The sequence below is a fragment of the Cygnus atratus genome, chromosome 10 (genome assembly GCF_013377495.2).
Source record: "Cygnus atratus isolate AKBS03 ecotype Queensland, Australia chromosome 10, CAtr_DNAZoo_HiC_assembly, whole genome shotgun sequence".
NCBI classification, from domain to species: domain Eukaryota; kingdom Metazoa; phylum Chordata; class Aves; order Anseriformes; family Anatidae; genus Cygnus; species Cygnus atratus.
Genome location: NC_066371.1, coordinates 4,391,215 through 4,408,319, shown reverse-complemented (window position 1 = coordinate 4,408,319; position 17,105 = coordinate 4,391,215). Strand labels below are relative to the sequence as shown.

At 47.7% G+C, this 17,105-nt stretch overlaps 1 protein-coding gene across 11 annotated transcripts in view; it reads right to left on the bottom strand.

Moving 5' to 3' along the window:
* PROK2 (prokineticin 2) overlaps nucleotides 1–17,105 on the bottom strand; it is a 47,632-nt gene that overhangs the window by 16,739 nt on the left and 13,788 nt on the right. For 4 of the 11 annotated variants that reach the window (XM_050712871.1, XM_035546855.2, XM_050712870.1 and 1 more), the window contains 4 exons: nucleotides 6,586–7,051; nucleotides 5,464–5,551; nucleotides 3,026–3,285; nucleotides 1,029–1,255 (listed from right to left, as the gene is read on the bottom strand). In XM_050712871.1, coding sequence (XP_050568828.1) covers nucleotides 1,029–1,255; nucleotides 3,026–3,285; nucleotides 5,464–5,551; nucleotides 6,586–6,654 — 644 coding nt within the window. In that variant the 5' untranslated portion in view covers nucleotides 6,655–7,051. Of the gene's footprint in view, nucleotides 1–34; nucleotides 685–1,028; nucleotides 1,256–3,025; nucleotides 3,286–5,463; nucleotides 5,552–6,565; nucleotides 7,052–8,259; nucleotides 8,424–17,105 lie in introns of those variants that run through there. The other 7 variants (XM_050712874.1, XM_050712872.1, XM_035546859.2 and 4 more) reach the window with 7 other exon arrangements.

Genomic DNA, 17,105 nt, shown 5'->3' with positions numbered 1-17,105 from the left:
ATGGTTTGCATGGATCTGAAAGAAGCACCGGCGGTTTTCATAGATGTGGATTTTACTTTTCCTTAACTGCATAAACAGGATATTCTGTTTAAAATACAGCTAAATGGAGCCACATAGCCAATCGTGCACGTAATTTTCTCCAACCGAGTAGTGCTGTTTGCTTGCTTAAACGCTAACCCAGGGAAACACAAGTGTACGTTTCAATAAATCAGGAACTTAAAGAAATCACTTCATACATTATTATCTTTATCGGCATCTTAGACAACTTCCCCTACCAGAAAAGTTGCCCAGAACGGAGACGGGAAGCGAGAGCTTTGCCACAGCCAAGCCCTCACTAGAGCTCATCCAGCAGCATCCTGGAATTAACTCTGCCTCCCCGGGGAGCTGGGGCTTTCCTTTGGCCTTGGGAGGGCTGCATTTATTTATGTTTGTCTCTGATCCAACGTCAGCCAGGGGAGCTCTGGAGGGTTTCTGTGCACAAGGGCAAGCTCAGCACCCCTCTCGCTGCCAGCACAGCAGGGCCTGCAGCCCTGCTCTCTCCCCTTGGAGCCGCCAAATGCCACGCAGCGTCCCAACATCCTCGTGCCTTCAGGAGATGCCAAAATTGTCTCCACAGGCAAAAGTGTGGCTGCAGTGTGGGGAAGCCTTTGAAGTTGACATTGTCAGGGTTGGAGCTGGTTTGAGCTGCAGAGAAGAAGTGATATAGAAAGAAAAGGTTTTTATTCTGACAGTCAAGCTTAAGCCTGCCCTCACTGCATGTGAAGTGCGAGCTCGAAACTTAAAGAGGGGAAAATGAAAGGGCTGGATTCAGCGGACAGTCAGGTTGGACTCAAGCTCGGCTGTCAGAGGAACAAAGCCTTTGAAAAAGAACAAATCCCATCCTCAGCCATTCCCCTGGGTGGGACCAGCTTCAGCAGCTTCAAAGGCCAGGCTACGCCACCGAGGAGCTGGAGGCGAGCACGGGGCCGCCCCAGCACCCAGCCTCATCCCCCAGCCCGGCCACGCTGCTCCCCCCGGGATGCACTCACAGCAGCGCTGGGTGCGGGTCGGGACCACCTCTCTGCTCCTTCGGGAAGTGAGTGATTGCTGTCACTGCGTCGCCCCTCCAGCATCTGCTTCTGCACCCACTGGTGGTCGGGGTGCAGAGGGTGACCCTAGCACCACAGCTCGCTCCGTGGCCCGCTGCAGCTCCAGAGGTAAAGGGCCATTCAGGAAATGTGCACGTAGGGACGGACAGCACATCGAATAGGCAAAGCTGGGTGTCGAGAAACACACACACAAAAAAGAAAGCAGCTTGTAATTACTTTGGTTGTGTTGCCTCTCCAAAGGGCACAACATTTTACGTGATTCATTAAGATCAGAGCCCCGGGTGTGTTTGTGAAGGCTGTGCTAGTACAGAAATTAATCATCTGGAGGCACAGGGCTGAGCTTTGATGGTGGCTCCTGTGCGGCCCTGCAGGCTGGCCCTCGGGGGACACCGAGGCAAAGCTGGTGCCCAGCTCCTGGCCACGCCAGCCTGCAGCAAGCCCCGAGGTGCCTGTGTTTTCCCCTCTGCAGCCCTTGGGCTGTTTTAATAGCGACTGAAGCAGATTAATTACAAGGAAAGCATTGAACCACTGCTGCTGCAGTTGTAATCTCACTTGTGGGTATTTTTGGTCCCGGTCCCCACAGCTGGTGCTTCTCTGTAATGGCCAGGATGGGACTGTAGAGGCAGCGGATAGGATGCACCAGCCTGGTGAGCTGTCGAAAATCTGGAGGCTGCTGATCCGTTTGCAAGCTGGACGGTGGCAGGCACTGCCTTGGGCATGAGGCTGCATCCAGGCAGGGGCAGGTCTGGGTCCAGGCTGTGGGATGCTGCACGTGGGACACACAAAGTGCCCCAAGGCACACGTGGGCCCTTCCTGACGCATTATCTAGTCACAGCTGGGGGAAAATGATTCACATATAAAATATTTGATTTCAGCCAGGGTATTTTTAAGATCGCTGTATAATAAAATCAAAGATTTATTACTGTTCTATTCCTGCTTAGATGCAAAGTCCGTGAGCAATTATAGCTTTGCAGCAGCCTAACCTTTCAGGTATTTGTATTTCACGTTGCATCCTTGCCGGGAATAAGAGGTAACTGCACTCAACTGCAAAATGCCTCAGGTAAGACTAGATCATCAGGAAATTGGCAAAAGGTAAGGTGCACGCTGTGTGTGTCGCAGCCTGACGTCCCTGTCACTTCTGCTCAGTTTATTAGCAGGAAGCATACCTTCCCTGCACCCCCTTCAGCTCGAATCTCCTGCGGGAGGAGCACAGCCAGGGAGGTCTTTGCTCCTTCCGCTTTGCAGTGTGATGCTGAGCGCTCTGAACCGAGCCTCTGCTCCAGCAGCGGGGCTGCGTGCTGCCCTTCTCGCCGGCCGCAGCCGGTGCAAGCACCACGGGGTGACGTTTCTTTTGGCAAACAGCAAATCTCTGACAAGTTTGCTCGGTAAGATCTCGCAGACTTTCCACAAACAAATTCCTGACATAGCAGGAGTCGGGAGACAACTCCTAAAACCTTCAAAAAGGTGACATTTGCTCTGTTGTTCCACATAGAAATAGAGCTTAGTCCAAAGCTTGTAGGAGCTTTTCTGCAAACCTTTTGGTCAGAAAGCTCCCACCCTGGTCTTCCCGGCACAAACCTCTCCCCCCAGTGCTAAATCTCATTAGGACTTGAAAAGACTGATGGAAACCGCACTGCTGTAAGGGGAGGAAGTGCTGGGGTTGTTGCTTTTGTTTCCAGGGCATGAAATAAGGTATTGAATAATGAGTTTTTCCTCATGTTGCCTGAGTTGTGTGAGTGGATTGCTACAGCTGATTCCTAGCCGTGTGTCTGACAAACTCACGATGAGGCCCCTTGGGGCACATCAGCTGGGGGAGACCCACGCTCGTCTTTTTCCACTGAGAACTGGAAGCCAAAGAGCACGAGCACCCATTCCTGCCATAAACCCCCCCCTGCCAGACAGTGCCAGCAGGAAACGGTGCCCTGAGCCCTCCTCACCTGGGCATGGCCATGAGCAGGACACACCACGACGTTTGCCCAGACACTGCCTGCTGTCTGCCCGGATACACCGTGCTGTCTGCTGCGCAGGCTGGTGCTCTCGGGACAGCGATGGTCATCCACAAACACCCCACAGGAGGAAATAACAACCACAGACTTTCTCAGCTCGACATCGCAGGGGCTGACCGCATTACGAATGAACTCTTCCCATTCATGCTCAGGTTTCGTCACATTAAGAAGAAACAGAAGAAACACTGGAACTGGAGAGAGGATGGAAAGAAACAAAGAACAGAGCAAAGTAACGTTAGTCATTAGAAATAACACTTCAGGAGATCCTTTTCAAGAATAACAAGCAGCTCACTTAACCTCCTACGTCAGAAAGGGCGATTCCATATCTGTTATTCTAGAGCAAGGACTGGTAACTGTTAATAACACATACAGATATTAAAGAAAGCAGAGGAAAGATATCACGTGAATAAGGGAGCTAGAGGACTGACAATACATTATCTTAAGCAAATTTGATTATTTTTAGGCATTTAAAGTGTGCTTTGTCAGGCTTGTGCCAGGACAAGCCCTCCTGCAGCAAGCTGTGATTGTACCTATGACAAAACCCAATTTTGCTCAGGGCAGATGCTCAGGGGCACTGGTCAGGGTGGGCAGGTGTGCTGTGCAGGGCTGGCCACAGCTTCCAAGAGACCCCCTCGTATTTCAAACTCCCTCTCCTGTTTCAAATTCAGCCACTGCTCTGTTCTGCCTGCCCATCCCTGATTCAATAGCTGCCAAAATAAATTTTAAATTGTCCAAAAGAAAGTCAGCCAAAGAACAACAGGGTGAAGACAGGAGGGGAGGTGACAGCCCTTTGCAGACAGCTGAGCAGCAAGGGGCTGTCAGTCTGGGTGGAGAGCAGACCTTGGAAGGGGCAGCAGCTCGAACTGTTTGTATTTTGCTGTTGGAATGTTTTTTCCTCCCTTAACTTTACAGCCCTGAGTCCGTTACTCCTCCTATGAAACTGAAATTATGGAGAAAAATGGATCAGTGCATTTACTTGGAATCATTATGTGTCAAGTATTAAATTGGGAAGGAAATTTTAAAACCATTCTTCTAATGTGAGTCACAGGAGTAAGCTATCAGGAGCCGTGTCAAAGGCACTGTAGCTGGCAAGAAACATATAGCATCTTTATGATTCTTCCTTTTACAAAACCCAGACCATAAACAATAGAAACAGGGGAAGGGAGAGAATGTAATTTTATTAGAGTAAACGTGACATAAATTTAATAATGAATAATAGCCGTTATCTATAAAAATATGAAAAGCCATTTTCAAAATCATTAGCTCTAATCGCAAATGAATTTTGCGGCTTCTTTTCTATTTTGCACCTCTGTAATGAACTCTGATAAATTCAAGGGACTACATGTTAAATAAAGAGATAGAAGGGTCTAATTTGCTGCTTCATTAAACCGGCTTATTTCTAGAACATCTTGCTGTTGCTCTGAATTTCCCATCTCTGAAAGGTGGAGACAATGGAGCTATCTGTCTCTAATGTAGTGTGGCACACAATTAGGGATTCAAAAGGATGTGAATCTCTTTCCATCAGAGATACATGCAGCGATTATTATTTTATTACCAAATACTGTCAGCATTACATATTTCCAACAGCTACTGTGACACCTGACTTGCATGTTAAGTTTGCACGAAGCATTATAAAAAAAGTCAGATAAAGTTTATTTATACCACATTATTCCTTCTTACGTAGGCCTTCGCAGAGTCTGGTACAGCAAAATGTTCGCAGAGTTCAACACTGAAGATTTGCAGTCAGCCAGGATATATAGATGGTGGTTTGCCATTTGGACGTGTTTTTAAGGCAGTGATACATCACCAGCTCAACCTTACAAACCATGGTTACAAATCAACAAAAAGCATATCTGAACCTATCTCTATTTATCAAAGCACTTATATGTGAATCTGAGGCGCTGTCCTTCTTAGGGATGGACTTTAAAATAATTAAAGAGCTTTGAACTTCAACTGAAACTTGTTTTTAACATTAACCCCAAAGTTTCCTAACCTCTGCTTGCACAAACTGGCTCTGACTAGGAGCAAACATGCAACAGAAAGGTGGTTGACACAGTCCTGGAACCACAAAGAGACTCAAAAAGACCAGCTTTGAACTGACAGGATAAAGATGTTTTCTTAGATGCAGCATGGGCTTGGGTTTTGCCTCCACAAGCAAAACACACCCAGTTGCCTACAGGAGGGACTTACCTGGCAGTCTGAACAACAGCAAAAGGAAACAATTGAGGCATTTAGGATGGTATTCTGCCTTCCTAAGTCCACTTCATACAACCATATACATATATCACCTTCACATACCTACTGTGCAGTCAGAATTACCACCCATGTACCAAGGGGGTGCCAAAACAGGTCTGCAAAGTCCTCCTTACCTCCCAAGTGCTGCCCAAGGCGCTGTGCAGCCTCTGCTCTGGATTTCACCCTCTTAATGAGTATCTTCCCGATGTCTGAAAGCCTCATCTGGGAATACAAAGTAGGAATTCAAAAGAGACATGAAAGTTTGTTGTCACGAAGCTGGCAGAGCAAATTGGTGGGACAACGAAACCCAGTCCTGCCCCACTGGAAGTGCACCTAGGCAGAGTGTGCTGAAGGCCATCAGAGCATCCCATGCAGACTACTAATGGCATGCGCTTCCCTGTCTCACCTTTAATGCTAGTGGTGAGTGACACAGATCAGCTTAAGGGTTTGTGACACAAAGGAAGCTGGATCCAGCCTTGAAAAATCTACGAATAATGACTGCAATCACTTTCTTGTGAAGAAGAGAGTCTTCAGCCAATCACATAATCCAAATTGCTGTGCCAGCATAAAGGAGACCAAGAGCTGTAATACAATTTATAACTACAAAGTGCAAAAAGGAGAGAAAGAAACTACCCAGAATATTGGACTGGAGAATTTAAACTCACAAGTCAGGACATTCAAAATCATGGCTCCCGCAGCACCCATAACTTAGCTCCCTGCACATATGTAGCATGTACTGCTGGGTACGAGCTTATATTTATGCCTCGCTCCTTCTCTGCCAGGGGCAGAGTTATGGCTGTTGGGGGAACCATAAGTTTGATTTTCCTGACTTTGGTGCACTGAATCTTTAAGAAAGGGAAAAAAGCCACCTGTTTGGGTGGTAGCGAATGTCTCTCTCCTTTTGCATTTATTCCCACTTTCTCTTCTTGCCCTCTGCCTCTGCAGGCCCCAGTAAAAAGTAAAACTATGGATTTTACATACACGAAGAGGGATAGTTGTTAAAAGGAAGCAACCTGTGTCTTCTTTGGAAGAGGCAACATCTCTGCATACAGGCCCAGCCCTTATGGGACCTTATTAGGGAGGCTGCATTAAAAACACTAAAGCCTTCTAAGTGAGTTTTATTTACAAAACGGTGTTTGCAGCCACCTTTTAAAACAAATTCTCTGCCCTGCCTGCATTGTAAGGGCCTTGCAATAACCTCTAAGACACAGCCAACCCCATCTTGAAGATGCTTACAACACCGGTTCGAAGCTCACCGAAACGCACACATTCTTTATAGCTGGAACAAGCAGTGGCGAAAGCCTGTGCCTCGATTTCAGAGCCATTTCCTGGCACTAGATGCGCTGTGGCACTGGAGAGGTGAGGAAGGCCTCATTTTCCTTTTCTGTCTGCAGCGGTAGTAGCTGTTAAGTGGCCTTTTTGCTGGAAATGCTATTTGGGAGATTGGCACATACTTTCAAAGAAATTTTCTTCTGTTTCGCTACTCAGGGTTATTAAGTAACGCCTGTTGCAGGGGCTACAGTGAAAGGAGTTGTATCTTCGCCGAAGGCTGCAGGAGCTAGCGTGATGCTTCCTGATGACTTGGATAACCTTTGGATTGAGTCCTGCACCGCTCCGGCTTCCCTGCTGCCTGCCCAGCACTCGCAGGCTCCGTGCTGACAGCCCTCGTGTAACGGCAGCAGACACAACAATGCGTGTTTCCAGGCATTCGGTCACAGATAACTGCGAGAAAGAGAGAAATAAGTAGTACTAACGAAGTTAATACGTGGCATTTTGCTGTTAGTGGCATACCGCTGTGATGGTTCACTTTGTAAAGCCTTTTGTTCTGTTTGGTCATTTATTTATAGGAGGAAGAAAAGAAGAGAAAAGAAAATTAACCTGGATGCTTTTGCTCTCTGCACAGTGATACTTTCCTGTGGAAGCCCTACTGATCAGAAAATGCTTTTGATTTGACTTCCTGGAACATTATGTTATTTTCTACTCCAATACAGGTTTATGTCAGACATATTTCAGAAGCTTTCAATGAACAAAGATGCAAGGAAATATATTACATTTGGAAAAATCATACAAACGGTAAATGCCTTTTCAAAGAAGTTATAATGATATTTCAAGGGCAGTTTAGACCTATTCAAATCGCATACTCTCATTACCATTCTTAGCAAGAGGCATAAGTCCTTCAATCTCTACGTAGTTTTGCTACTCTCTCTCCACAATTTTCAATTTCCTCACAACTATTCATCTGATTTATTATTTCCCTCCTGTATTTTGAATGCATTGTAACCCCATACATTTGTTTCACTCTCTCAGCTTCAATACTCAAGGTCGTTAATACCCCCAGATATCCTTTGCTTATACCACAACTTCAAATGTGCTCTTTCTTGCCCAATGGCTTGTTACATAATTACCAGTGCCAATATCATCTTGTTTTTATAGTTTTACGATTAAAGAGATAAAAATGAACTCAACTGAATAAAATGTAAGAACATACTTGCAACATCTGTGGCAAGGCTGCTGCTGCTGCTCCTATTGCACAGATGATACGGAGAGATGCAAAATTAATCTCTCAGCATAGCGCTTGAAAGTTAACTAAGACAAAATGAATTATGTAGTACTAACGCTTGGCCCTTCTGATTAAGTGCTGCTTAAACACGCATCGAGTTTTAAATCGATCGCCCTGTACAGGAAGGCAAGGTGCATGCCAGCCAGGAAGGCTCAAGTTTGTCTTCAAAGAAGGAGCATCCTCGCCAGCCACGTCCCCAGGCCCACCTCCGTGGGTCCCCAACCTGCTGCTCTCAGCCTCCGCATCCCACCCAGCATCCCTCCACCCTCCTGCTTCCCCCATCATTGACCCTCTACCCCAAACACCCCGAGGAGGAGGGCTGTGGCACACCCAGAGGCACAGAGGCTTCGGGGCAGCTCACTCCACCCACCCTGCATGCAGGACAGAGACCTCTCCTCTCCCCCCACCACCCCGTGCTCTCACTCCGTCTTTTCAGGGCACAGCAGATGCAGGAAGCCCCAGGAGCTCTGCCTGGGACGGGCACACTGGGGCGTGGGGAGGGAGCACGTTCACTGGACGGAGGAACCCAGGCGCTCAGACGCGACAGGAAAGCATCCGCTTTCACTCCTGCTAACCCAAACCCGCCCCTTGAATCACAGCCTTGGCTTACGAACAGGAGGTTTATGTAAACATATAGCTTGCTTTCAATTCAAAGTGCACAATTCCTTCCTCTCTACTAAAAGCTTCTTTTTTTTTTTTCCATGCAACTCACAGACCCGGAGCCTGCCGGTCCAGACAGGCAGTCCTCAGGGCGGCGCTTGCGGGGGACCAAACAAAACTCCTTATTTCTTGACTGGTGCTGAAATCCTCCATCCCGTCTGTAACCACGCTGGTGTGGGTCCCACACCTCACAGCTCTGGCGTTTCTCCATGCAAACGCAGTCCCAACTGGTGCCCCTGTGCTCAATGCACCCACTGTGCTCGATGCACCCACATGTGCCCGACGGCACCCACTGCAGCAGCCCCCTGGGACCCCCTGCTGCCAGGGAGCCCGAGCACGTGGGGCAGCCTCACTGAAGCAAGTCTCAGTCCTACCTTTGACTCATGAAAACAAACCAGAGGAAAATACCACCCTGTTAGTCACTCCTGGGGAAGCGGGCCCGTGCTGGACGTGCTGCTTGGCATGGCCACGGGTGGTGCAGCCGCAGCACCCCCAGCCAGGCAGCTCTGACCCACTCGCAGCCGCTGTGCCACCCCGCACATCTCACCCAGACCTCAGCCTTCCCCAGTTTTTTTCCCCTGGGGCAGCCCACAAAAGCCCCATGGGCGGTTTTATTGCTCGGAGAGACTGCTGCAGCTGAGCCCCCGCTGCCCTGCTTGCTATAGCACGTCCTCCCCAAATGGGGTGGTTTGTAGAGGGGAGTTTTAGTAAACTAGGTGTTAGGAAAAGAAAACTCATCAATCCCAAACCCTACACCTACACCTACACCTACACCTACACCTACACCTACACCTACACCTACACCTACACCTACCTATCCATCCTCCCTCCCTCCCTTCCTCACCCCTACAAAACCAAGCAAATTTTGCACAAAATTGCTACCTCTTATCAGAGCAAGAGGAGGCACGGCTGCACCCACTCTCCAGGAGTGACCCCTTCAAGCTGCAGCTCCCATCCTCCCAGACCCACTAACTTAGCATTCCCTAACGAGGGCCACAGCGCCACGTGGCTGACTTGCTTGATGTTATCAGACCATTAAAGCACTCATTAGAGAAGGGCTGTTTGCTCTTTGGCCTACGGAGCTTAGATGAGTTGCTGAGTAGCCGGCCAGGCTCCTGGAGGAGCATCTTTAAGAAAATAACGTCTGAGGATAAATTTACAGCTACAGCTACTGCATATTAAGTGCATTTTACCCCAGCTAGTTCTGTGTCACAAGTTGTCAGTACAGATTGGTGGGAAAAGAGTATGAAATATTCATGAAGTTATCAATGGCACCAAGATACCCAGCTAATTATGCTGCTCAGCGCCTCCTCGCAGGCTCCAAGTACCCAGCGCCCAACTTGCTCGTTAGCGTAACCGCGCTTTGATTGTGCCTTTGTGGCAGCGCTTCCCCCGTGCTACTGCCACACCACCGTGCTCTTGGACCAGCTCCATCTTAATTAGCTTTGCTGCCACTGGAATTAGGCGACATGTTGTAGAAGTCACTTAAATTAACTTCTGACTCTTCCTCAGACAGATGGGGCCTCTGTACCCGTGCCTGCCTGTTCGGTTTGGTTAATCATTCCTTAAAGGGCTGTCGCAAACAGGCAGCAGGCCGCACTGTACGGGCGCGTCAGAAATGTGACCTTGCCTTCAGCTCTGCTGTTTGAAAAAGAACGTGTTTCTTAGAAGGCATCTACATCTCTCAAGGCAACTGGGTTAGGTATTTGGGTCACGGCCCAGAGGTTTCCAGGTAGCACGGCCCCACTGAGCTACTCACAACCCAAACAGCACCGGTTACAGAGCTCCCCTCCTTCCCGTGGTGGTGCCTGCTGGGTGCACACCGATGGGCTACAGCATCGCCTTCCCAAAATTGTCTGTGCTGGGCTAGGGACTGCAGCTGGGAGAAGCTCAGATGGCACAGGGGTATTCTGCGGCGTGCCAGCCTAAGTTTTAGATGGAATAGGCTTTAATTTGAATTTTAAAATGTTTAAGTTTCCACAAACATTATGGTTGTAGTTGATGAAAGTCTTTTCCAGCCTAAACGTTTCTGTGATTCTGTGATTAGCAATGCTGGGAGCAATTCTGCTCTGCCCCACAAAGGGAGGATGCATCTCCAGTCGTACCCCTGTGCTTGTGTGCAGGAGGGCACCCAGACGAATGAACTAATGCTCATTGAAGGGACTTTTCTGAGATTTTCCCATCTACTAGGCTTCATCTAGAGCTGTGAGCAGACAGTGCTCTGAGTTTGCAGAGCTTTCAATTAGAAAAAAAAAAAATGTGTAAGAGTTTGCCTTAGTTCCTCCCTGGAGGTTTGCTTTCAAATTTCCCCTTCAGTCAAGTCCAGATTTCAAAGTTCAGCTGGCTCCATCAGCATGCTTTGTGAGCATGCAGGGCAAAGAGCTTCCCTACAGCTTCCAGTGATGCTCAGCCCTGGACGATTCTGCCCGATCCCCTGTGCTGCAGAGCTAAATGGTACCATAACTAAAACCCTCACCTGCAGGAGCAGGGCTGGCGAAGACTAGCGTGAACATGGGTTTGGGGACATTTTTCTCATTTCTCTCAAGATGTGTTGCAAGATACCAGCAGTGCTGTGCTTCTTGTCTGACATGATAGCGTCTTACTGGTAGGACATACTGCAGCATTTCAGAAACTCACAGCCAACAGCTGCAAAAAGCACCACTTTCACCAGTCTCTTGAAACACTTCATCCTACCGAAGGCTTACTTCAGTGCTGACACTGCTGCCAATTTATTTGAATAGCTTTACCTTTGGAAGGCAGGCGTTATCTGCCATACTGCGGCCGGCCTGTTGCACATTACCTTTCTTTATTGCAAGCAAGGCACTTCAGCACATGCTTCAGTATCATCTCACCGAATGCATTGCTGTAGCACTTGCTGAGTCAGGGTTCCAGTGCTGTAAAATCCGTCTGCTGCCATGCGGACAGGACTGGATGTGGCGTGGTGTCCCCTCCAAGGGGAAGGTGCTGTCACTGGATTATGGTCTCGCTGACTTGGGGCCACCTTCCGAGCACGTTGGGTTTCTGGGGAGTGGGGGACGGATGCTGCCTAGCTGCAACCACATTTCTGCAGACTCTGGAATGAGTCTATCAAACTGAAGCGGGTTTGGAGGCCGTTCTCCCAGCTCTTGCTCCGTGATTATTTGCGTTAAATATTCCCACAGAAATATTTGTGGTGTGGCATTCATTCCCTAGCCCATGCTGAGATCTCCCGCTATTCCTGTAGTGATCCCCATGCGCTGGCCCCCTCATAGTCGCTGTCTGCAGTCCCACGGGTCCTGTCAACTCACTTTTCATGGCTCCAGGGTCACCATTGCCTTCCCTGGGCAAACTGCCTTCCCCGTAAAGGAAAGAAACAGCTATCCGCCACACAATAGTGCACAAATAAGAACATGATTAAACCATGCTGGGTGCTGAGAGGCAAACTACCGCACTATGATGTTCAAAAAGCCAGAATAATGTGATGGTTATAAAGACAGACAGCTCAGGCAAAGATTGCCTAGAGCACAGAATGATTGTCAGGATGGGCAAAAATGTAGAAAATCATGTGAGTGTGTAAGCTGCCAAAGCCAATTAATCCTAAGAACATTTTGCAACCATTAGGCTTCTATTACTGTGCATGCATCATAATTACGAGGGGTCTGCGTGGATATGATGGCAGATCTTTAACGATACCGAGTTTCCATTTGACCTTTAATTATCTTCATTGCATTTGTTTGTGTTGAATCGTTGCAGCATCTAAAGTTTGAAAAATTGACTCATTTATAATTTGTCATTTCAAGCGGTGCTGCAAAAGATCACCGAGCTCCTTCTGGCAACGAAGGCGAGGAGCCTGGAAGGGCTGCTCGGAGGAGAGGGGATGCTGCCCTGCCTCACGTCACTTTACAGGCAGCTCACGCCGCTAACATCAGAGCCTGAGAAATAGCAGGAACGCGGAGATCAAGGAAACTTCTGCTGATAGAGAGGTACAGAGAGGCATTTCACTCGGCAGCTTGGACTTGAGCATCCTCCTCTGTGGTAGGGCTGGAGCAGCCAGAGCTGGGAAATACAGGTGGATGCAAACCGTACGGGGAAGGATGGGACCCACCTCTTGTGGCTGGCTTGAACCGGTGGCACAGCAACCCTGAGCTATCAGAAACACTGCGCGGAGATTTCAGCTTTGTTGCCTGGGCTTATCTTCTGCTCAATAACAAACAACAGGGGGTTATATCAAAATTAGCTTCACACTTCCTTTAGCAACGCATCCTACCCCCAAAAAAGCTCTTTTATCAAAGAATGTGAAAAGATGATTTCTCAGCTTGCTGTACTGCTGACCTGAGTAATGTGACAAATATTTGCCACCTCTAGGGAAATTAAATGGGGCTCATTTTTAAAATCTGGTGATTTTTTTTTTTATATCTTCTATCCACTTGGTTAAAATTATTGCAAAATCTTGATAGTAGGAAACAGAGATGACAGGGTGAGAGAGCTAAATAGGCTTTGGTTTATCCTAAAAGATTAAGACAGAAAACCCACTGACTTGCCATTAACTGAAATATGTTAAACCATTAAATATACAAACATTATATAATTATATATTATATATATATAAAATATATATATATTATATATATTATATATAAACATAAATATAAAAACATTAAATATATAAATATATTTAAAATTAAAATTAAAAAACATATAAAAATATAAATATATAACAAATATATTAGACCTCCGTGGGGCTGACATCTCTTCCACACAGTGGGTCGCTCATGGAGCGTTTGTCCAGTTAGGGTTCTTGTTTTAGTTCCTGTCCAAGGAACACTGACCTGCAGTCTCTGCCGTCACTGTTACCTTCCTAAAGCTCCTTTCAGCCTAAAACTCTTTTGCTCTCAGCTTCCCAGTTCCAGCTGGCTTCAGACCTGCCCAGCAGCCGGGAGCCCCGTGCAGACTCCCAGGTCTCACCCTTTAACATTCACCCTCTGGGGCTGTTTCCTTACAGCCCTGTGCTTCCCGACAAACCAGGTGCTGTCAGCGCTTCCAGCCGCAGCCTTCCCGCTCTGTGTGGCACAGACACCCTGCGGGCGAGCTAAAACCACGGCGATTTGGGGCAGCACAGCCCTGGGGCCAGTTCAGGTGCCTGACACATCGCCGCTCTCCCTGCCCTGCGGCGTGGCGGGGATTAAGCCAAAATCAGACCACTGCCGTTAGGCAACGCTTGCTGAGCCCAGCACACGATTCCCAGCAGAAAGAGTGTCCAGACCCTTCGTGCTCCTCCTGGCCTCCATCTCCCCAGTTTCTTTGCAACCAGTCACCGTTTGGTATACAGTAAAGACAAGCCCATAGGTGGGACTGGAAGACTTGCTTTCTGTTCCCGTAATGTTTACTCTCCTGCTGTTGTCCCCTCACCCCCAGGGAAGTCAAGCAGAGGACAGACTCCGGGCAACTGGCCTTCAGTTTTATGTAGAGGATCTGCCTCTCTCTTCATCATCCTCCCAGATTTTTCCTCTCCAAACCTAGCTGTGACAGCCAGCCTGAAAACAAAAGCCAGTCCTTTGGAAAAGTTCCACTGGACCAAAAGGAGAGCTCTTACTTTCACGATTAAAAATAAAGAAATAAATAGAAATAAAAAAATAAATAATTCAACATGCATCAGAACTGCAGCACCTCTGGCAGAAGAGGTCATCTCAGAGCATTCGCTTAGTCTTGCCTTTTTGAGGTCTCAAAGCAATTAAACAGATGGATTTCTTCAGACAAGCCATTACCTGCTAATCTTCTTTCTTTTTTGGGGGGAACTGGTTGTGAACCGTGAGTTACACTTTGTTTTGTTTCCTTACCCAGATGTTATTTTAAGTGTCTGAGTTCTATAATTGCACAGCGCTCTGGGCAACTGAGACAGAGAAGCAGCATATAAATAAGGCTGCCTCGCCTTCCTGCTAGCGGTTACCCAGTCCCATTTGCTTTACGAGACGAGCAAAAAGGAGAGAGGCGAAGCAGCCTGTGCATGGCGGGCAGGAAGGCAGAGCCTGCGGGCTTCAGGGAGCGCTGGGACAGGCAAGGACACCTCTTCCAGGAAGGAGATGAACAGCAAAATAACCTTTTTGCAGGTCAGAGCGCATTGTGGGATTTTTTGTTGTTGCTGGTTGTCTTCTTTTTTTTTATTAAAAAAAAAAAAGAAGAAGAAGAAGAAAAAAGCGCCTTCTGAAAGAGTCCAAAGAGTGGGACTCTGCTTATCTGCTGCATTTGCACATGGGCAGATGAAGCTTTCAACATGATAGTCAAGCAAGCAGCTCCACGGGCAGCATTTAGCATTTCATTTCAATATGCCTGCATTGCTTAGGAGCAGCAGAGAGCCTTGTGCCTGACCAACCTCACGGTGCTGTTCCCTGCCCCTCTTGCAGGCCAGCCCTGACCTGAATCCCTGCAAGCAAAGCACTCCCAAGCCGCTCCTCTCCATCTCTGCCACTCCGAGCTTCTCTTTTCCTTTCCTGTTTCTCTCTAAAACACACCAAAATGTTACAGGCAGTCTTGAGCCCTCCAGAGCTCATCGCTGACCACCGTGGTGTGGGTATTTACGGCCCATTTCCCCAGCCATACAGCTTGCACTGAAGATCAACCAACAACTGCAATGCCTCCTAATAACTGACAGAAACAATTGCTTTAGGTGAAGACTCACAGGTATTTAAACACGAGAAAAGTGCTTTGGAAGCCTGATTGAAACAAGCAGGCCAAAATCCAAATATAATTTTGTCCCCAGCCTTTGCACTGGTCATAAAACACGACCGGCCATCGTGTTATTAATTATTATTACAACTCCTTTTGCAGCATTACGGAGGCAGAGCACAAAGATCTTTGTTACAAGTTGAATGTTGGCTCTGGCTGAGCAGAAAGCAGGTGAGCACTCATGGGAGCACCTTTTGAGGCTACTAGTTATTTAAGCAATTTGTAGGAAGAATAGGGAGCTGTGCTGGGAAGGAGAGGTAGCTCCGAGCTCCTCGCCATGGAGAGAGCTTTCCTGGTTTGTCTACATCAAAGGCTCGTAGCTTCACCGCCTACTCATTTGATCTTAATTCAGCTCAAAAAAAGCTCCGCTTCATGCATTTCTAGGTATGACTTAGACATGGAGCATGACGCAACGGTCCTTTGATGAGCAAGGAAACGTAGACTGGGTATCGTCTGTGCCAGGACGATTTGATCTGCTTTCGGGAAGAGGTGAACACATAGCCATGCACGCACATGCATGCAGCTATAAATAACGCACGAGCTGCTCGCGAGGGAACAGGAGCTGAAAGCCCTGTTGATACAATTCATTGTCCCAGTTCATCTCTGTAATTTTATCACCCTAAAAATATCCATGCAGCCAGCATTCTTTATGCAAGCTATGATAATTTCAAGCACAACACAGCGTGCCGGCAGGCGCTGTGACAGAAACATGGGGACGAAGCCGGGCTCGCCTCTCGCTGCTGAGCCGGTGGTGGCACCGCGGGGACAGGAGCTGAGGTCTGGCATCTGCCCGCACCCCAACACCCCTGAGCAGCCCCAGCTTCCCAAGGAGAGGCTCCAAAAAGGCTCCCGCAGCACAAAAGCACTGATGGCTCCAAATAGGTGTCTGGCCCTGGGCTTCGTGTGCTGTATAGGTGGGCTGGAGCGGTGGCATTCAACTTATGCCACGTCCTGGGGCAACGCTTGGGTGAGACCAGCTCCTTACATCCATCCCTGTCCTGGGCAGCACTTATTCCCTGCCCTGCTACCACTGCACGTCCACCTCCAAAGCCAAAGGCAGCCGGGCTGTGTCAAACCCTTTCTGGGCGATCAGCTCCTAACGCTGTGTGTATCTCGCTGGATTATTGAAGATGTGGTGCCAGGCCCTGTAACACAAATCATTTCTGAAAGAAAAATTATCCTACAGTGTCAACAACACAGAGCTCCAGATAGGCCAGAAGAAAACAAGCTGCGAGGCATTTTGCTCAGATGAGGAAGTGAAAAGTCTCTTTGCCTGCATTTTACTTTGCACAGATGGAAAAGGAGCACATGGGCACTCTGACACTCATCACCTTTAATAGCTGTCCCAGGGCTAAATCCTCACTCGTCATGCTGAAAATGTAGGGGCGAGCCTGCAACTCATTGCCTTCAATAATAGAAGCAGCCATTTACAGAGAGATGTGAAATATTTAGACTGAAAGTGTTTCATTTCACTTAATTTAAAATCACTTAACACCTGGAAAACTTCTATAAATGAAATCACTGGAGATTCAGTTTCCTACTCTGTCCGAATGTATCCGGACAAGAAATGTGTCCATTTTCTGGGCAACAAATGCTCAATTGCAGATTTTCTGGATAATAAAATCTCCAGCCTAGCTATTTAATTATTCAGCTGACTGGTGGAGGAATATGAAGCTATGGAAATCTAAAGCCATGTGCTGGGAACTCTGGAGTAAGTTATAGCAAATGTTTGCTTTAAAAAGACACCAAATAAGCTATTTAGAAGCTTATACTTATGAGATAATGATCATTTAATAATTATGCAAGGAATTGCCATCTTCGCTCACATAATCTCTCCTCATAAGGCCAAAAATA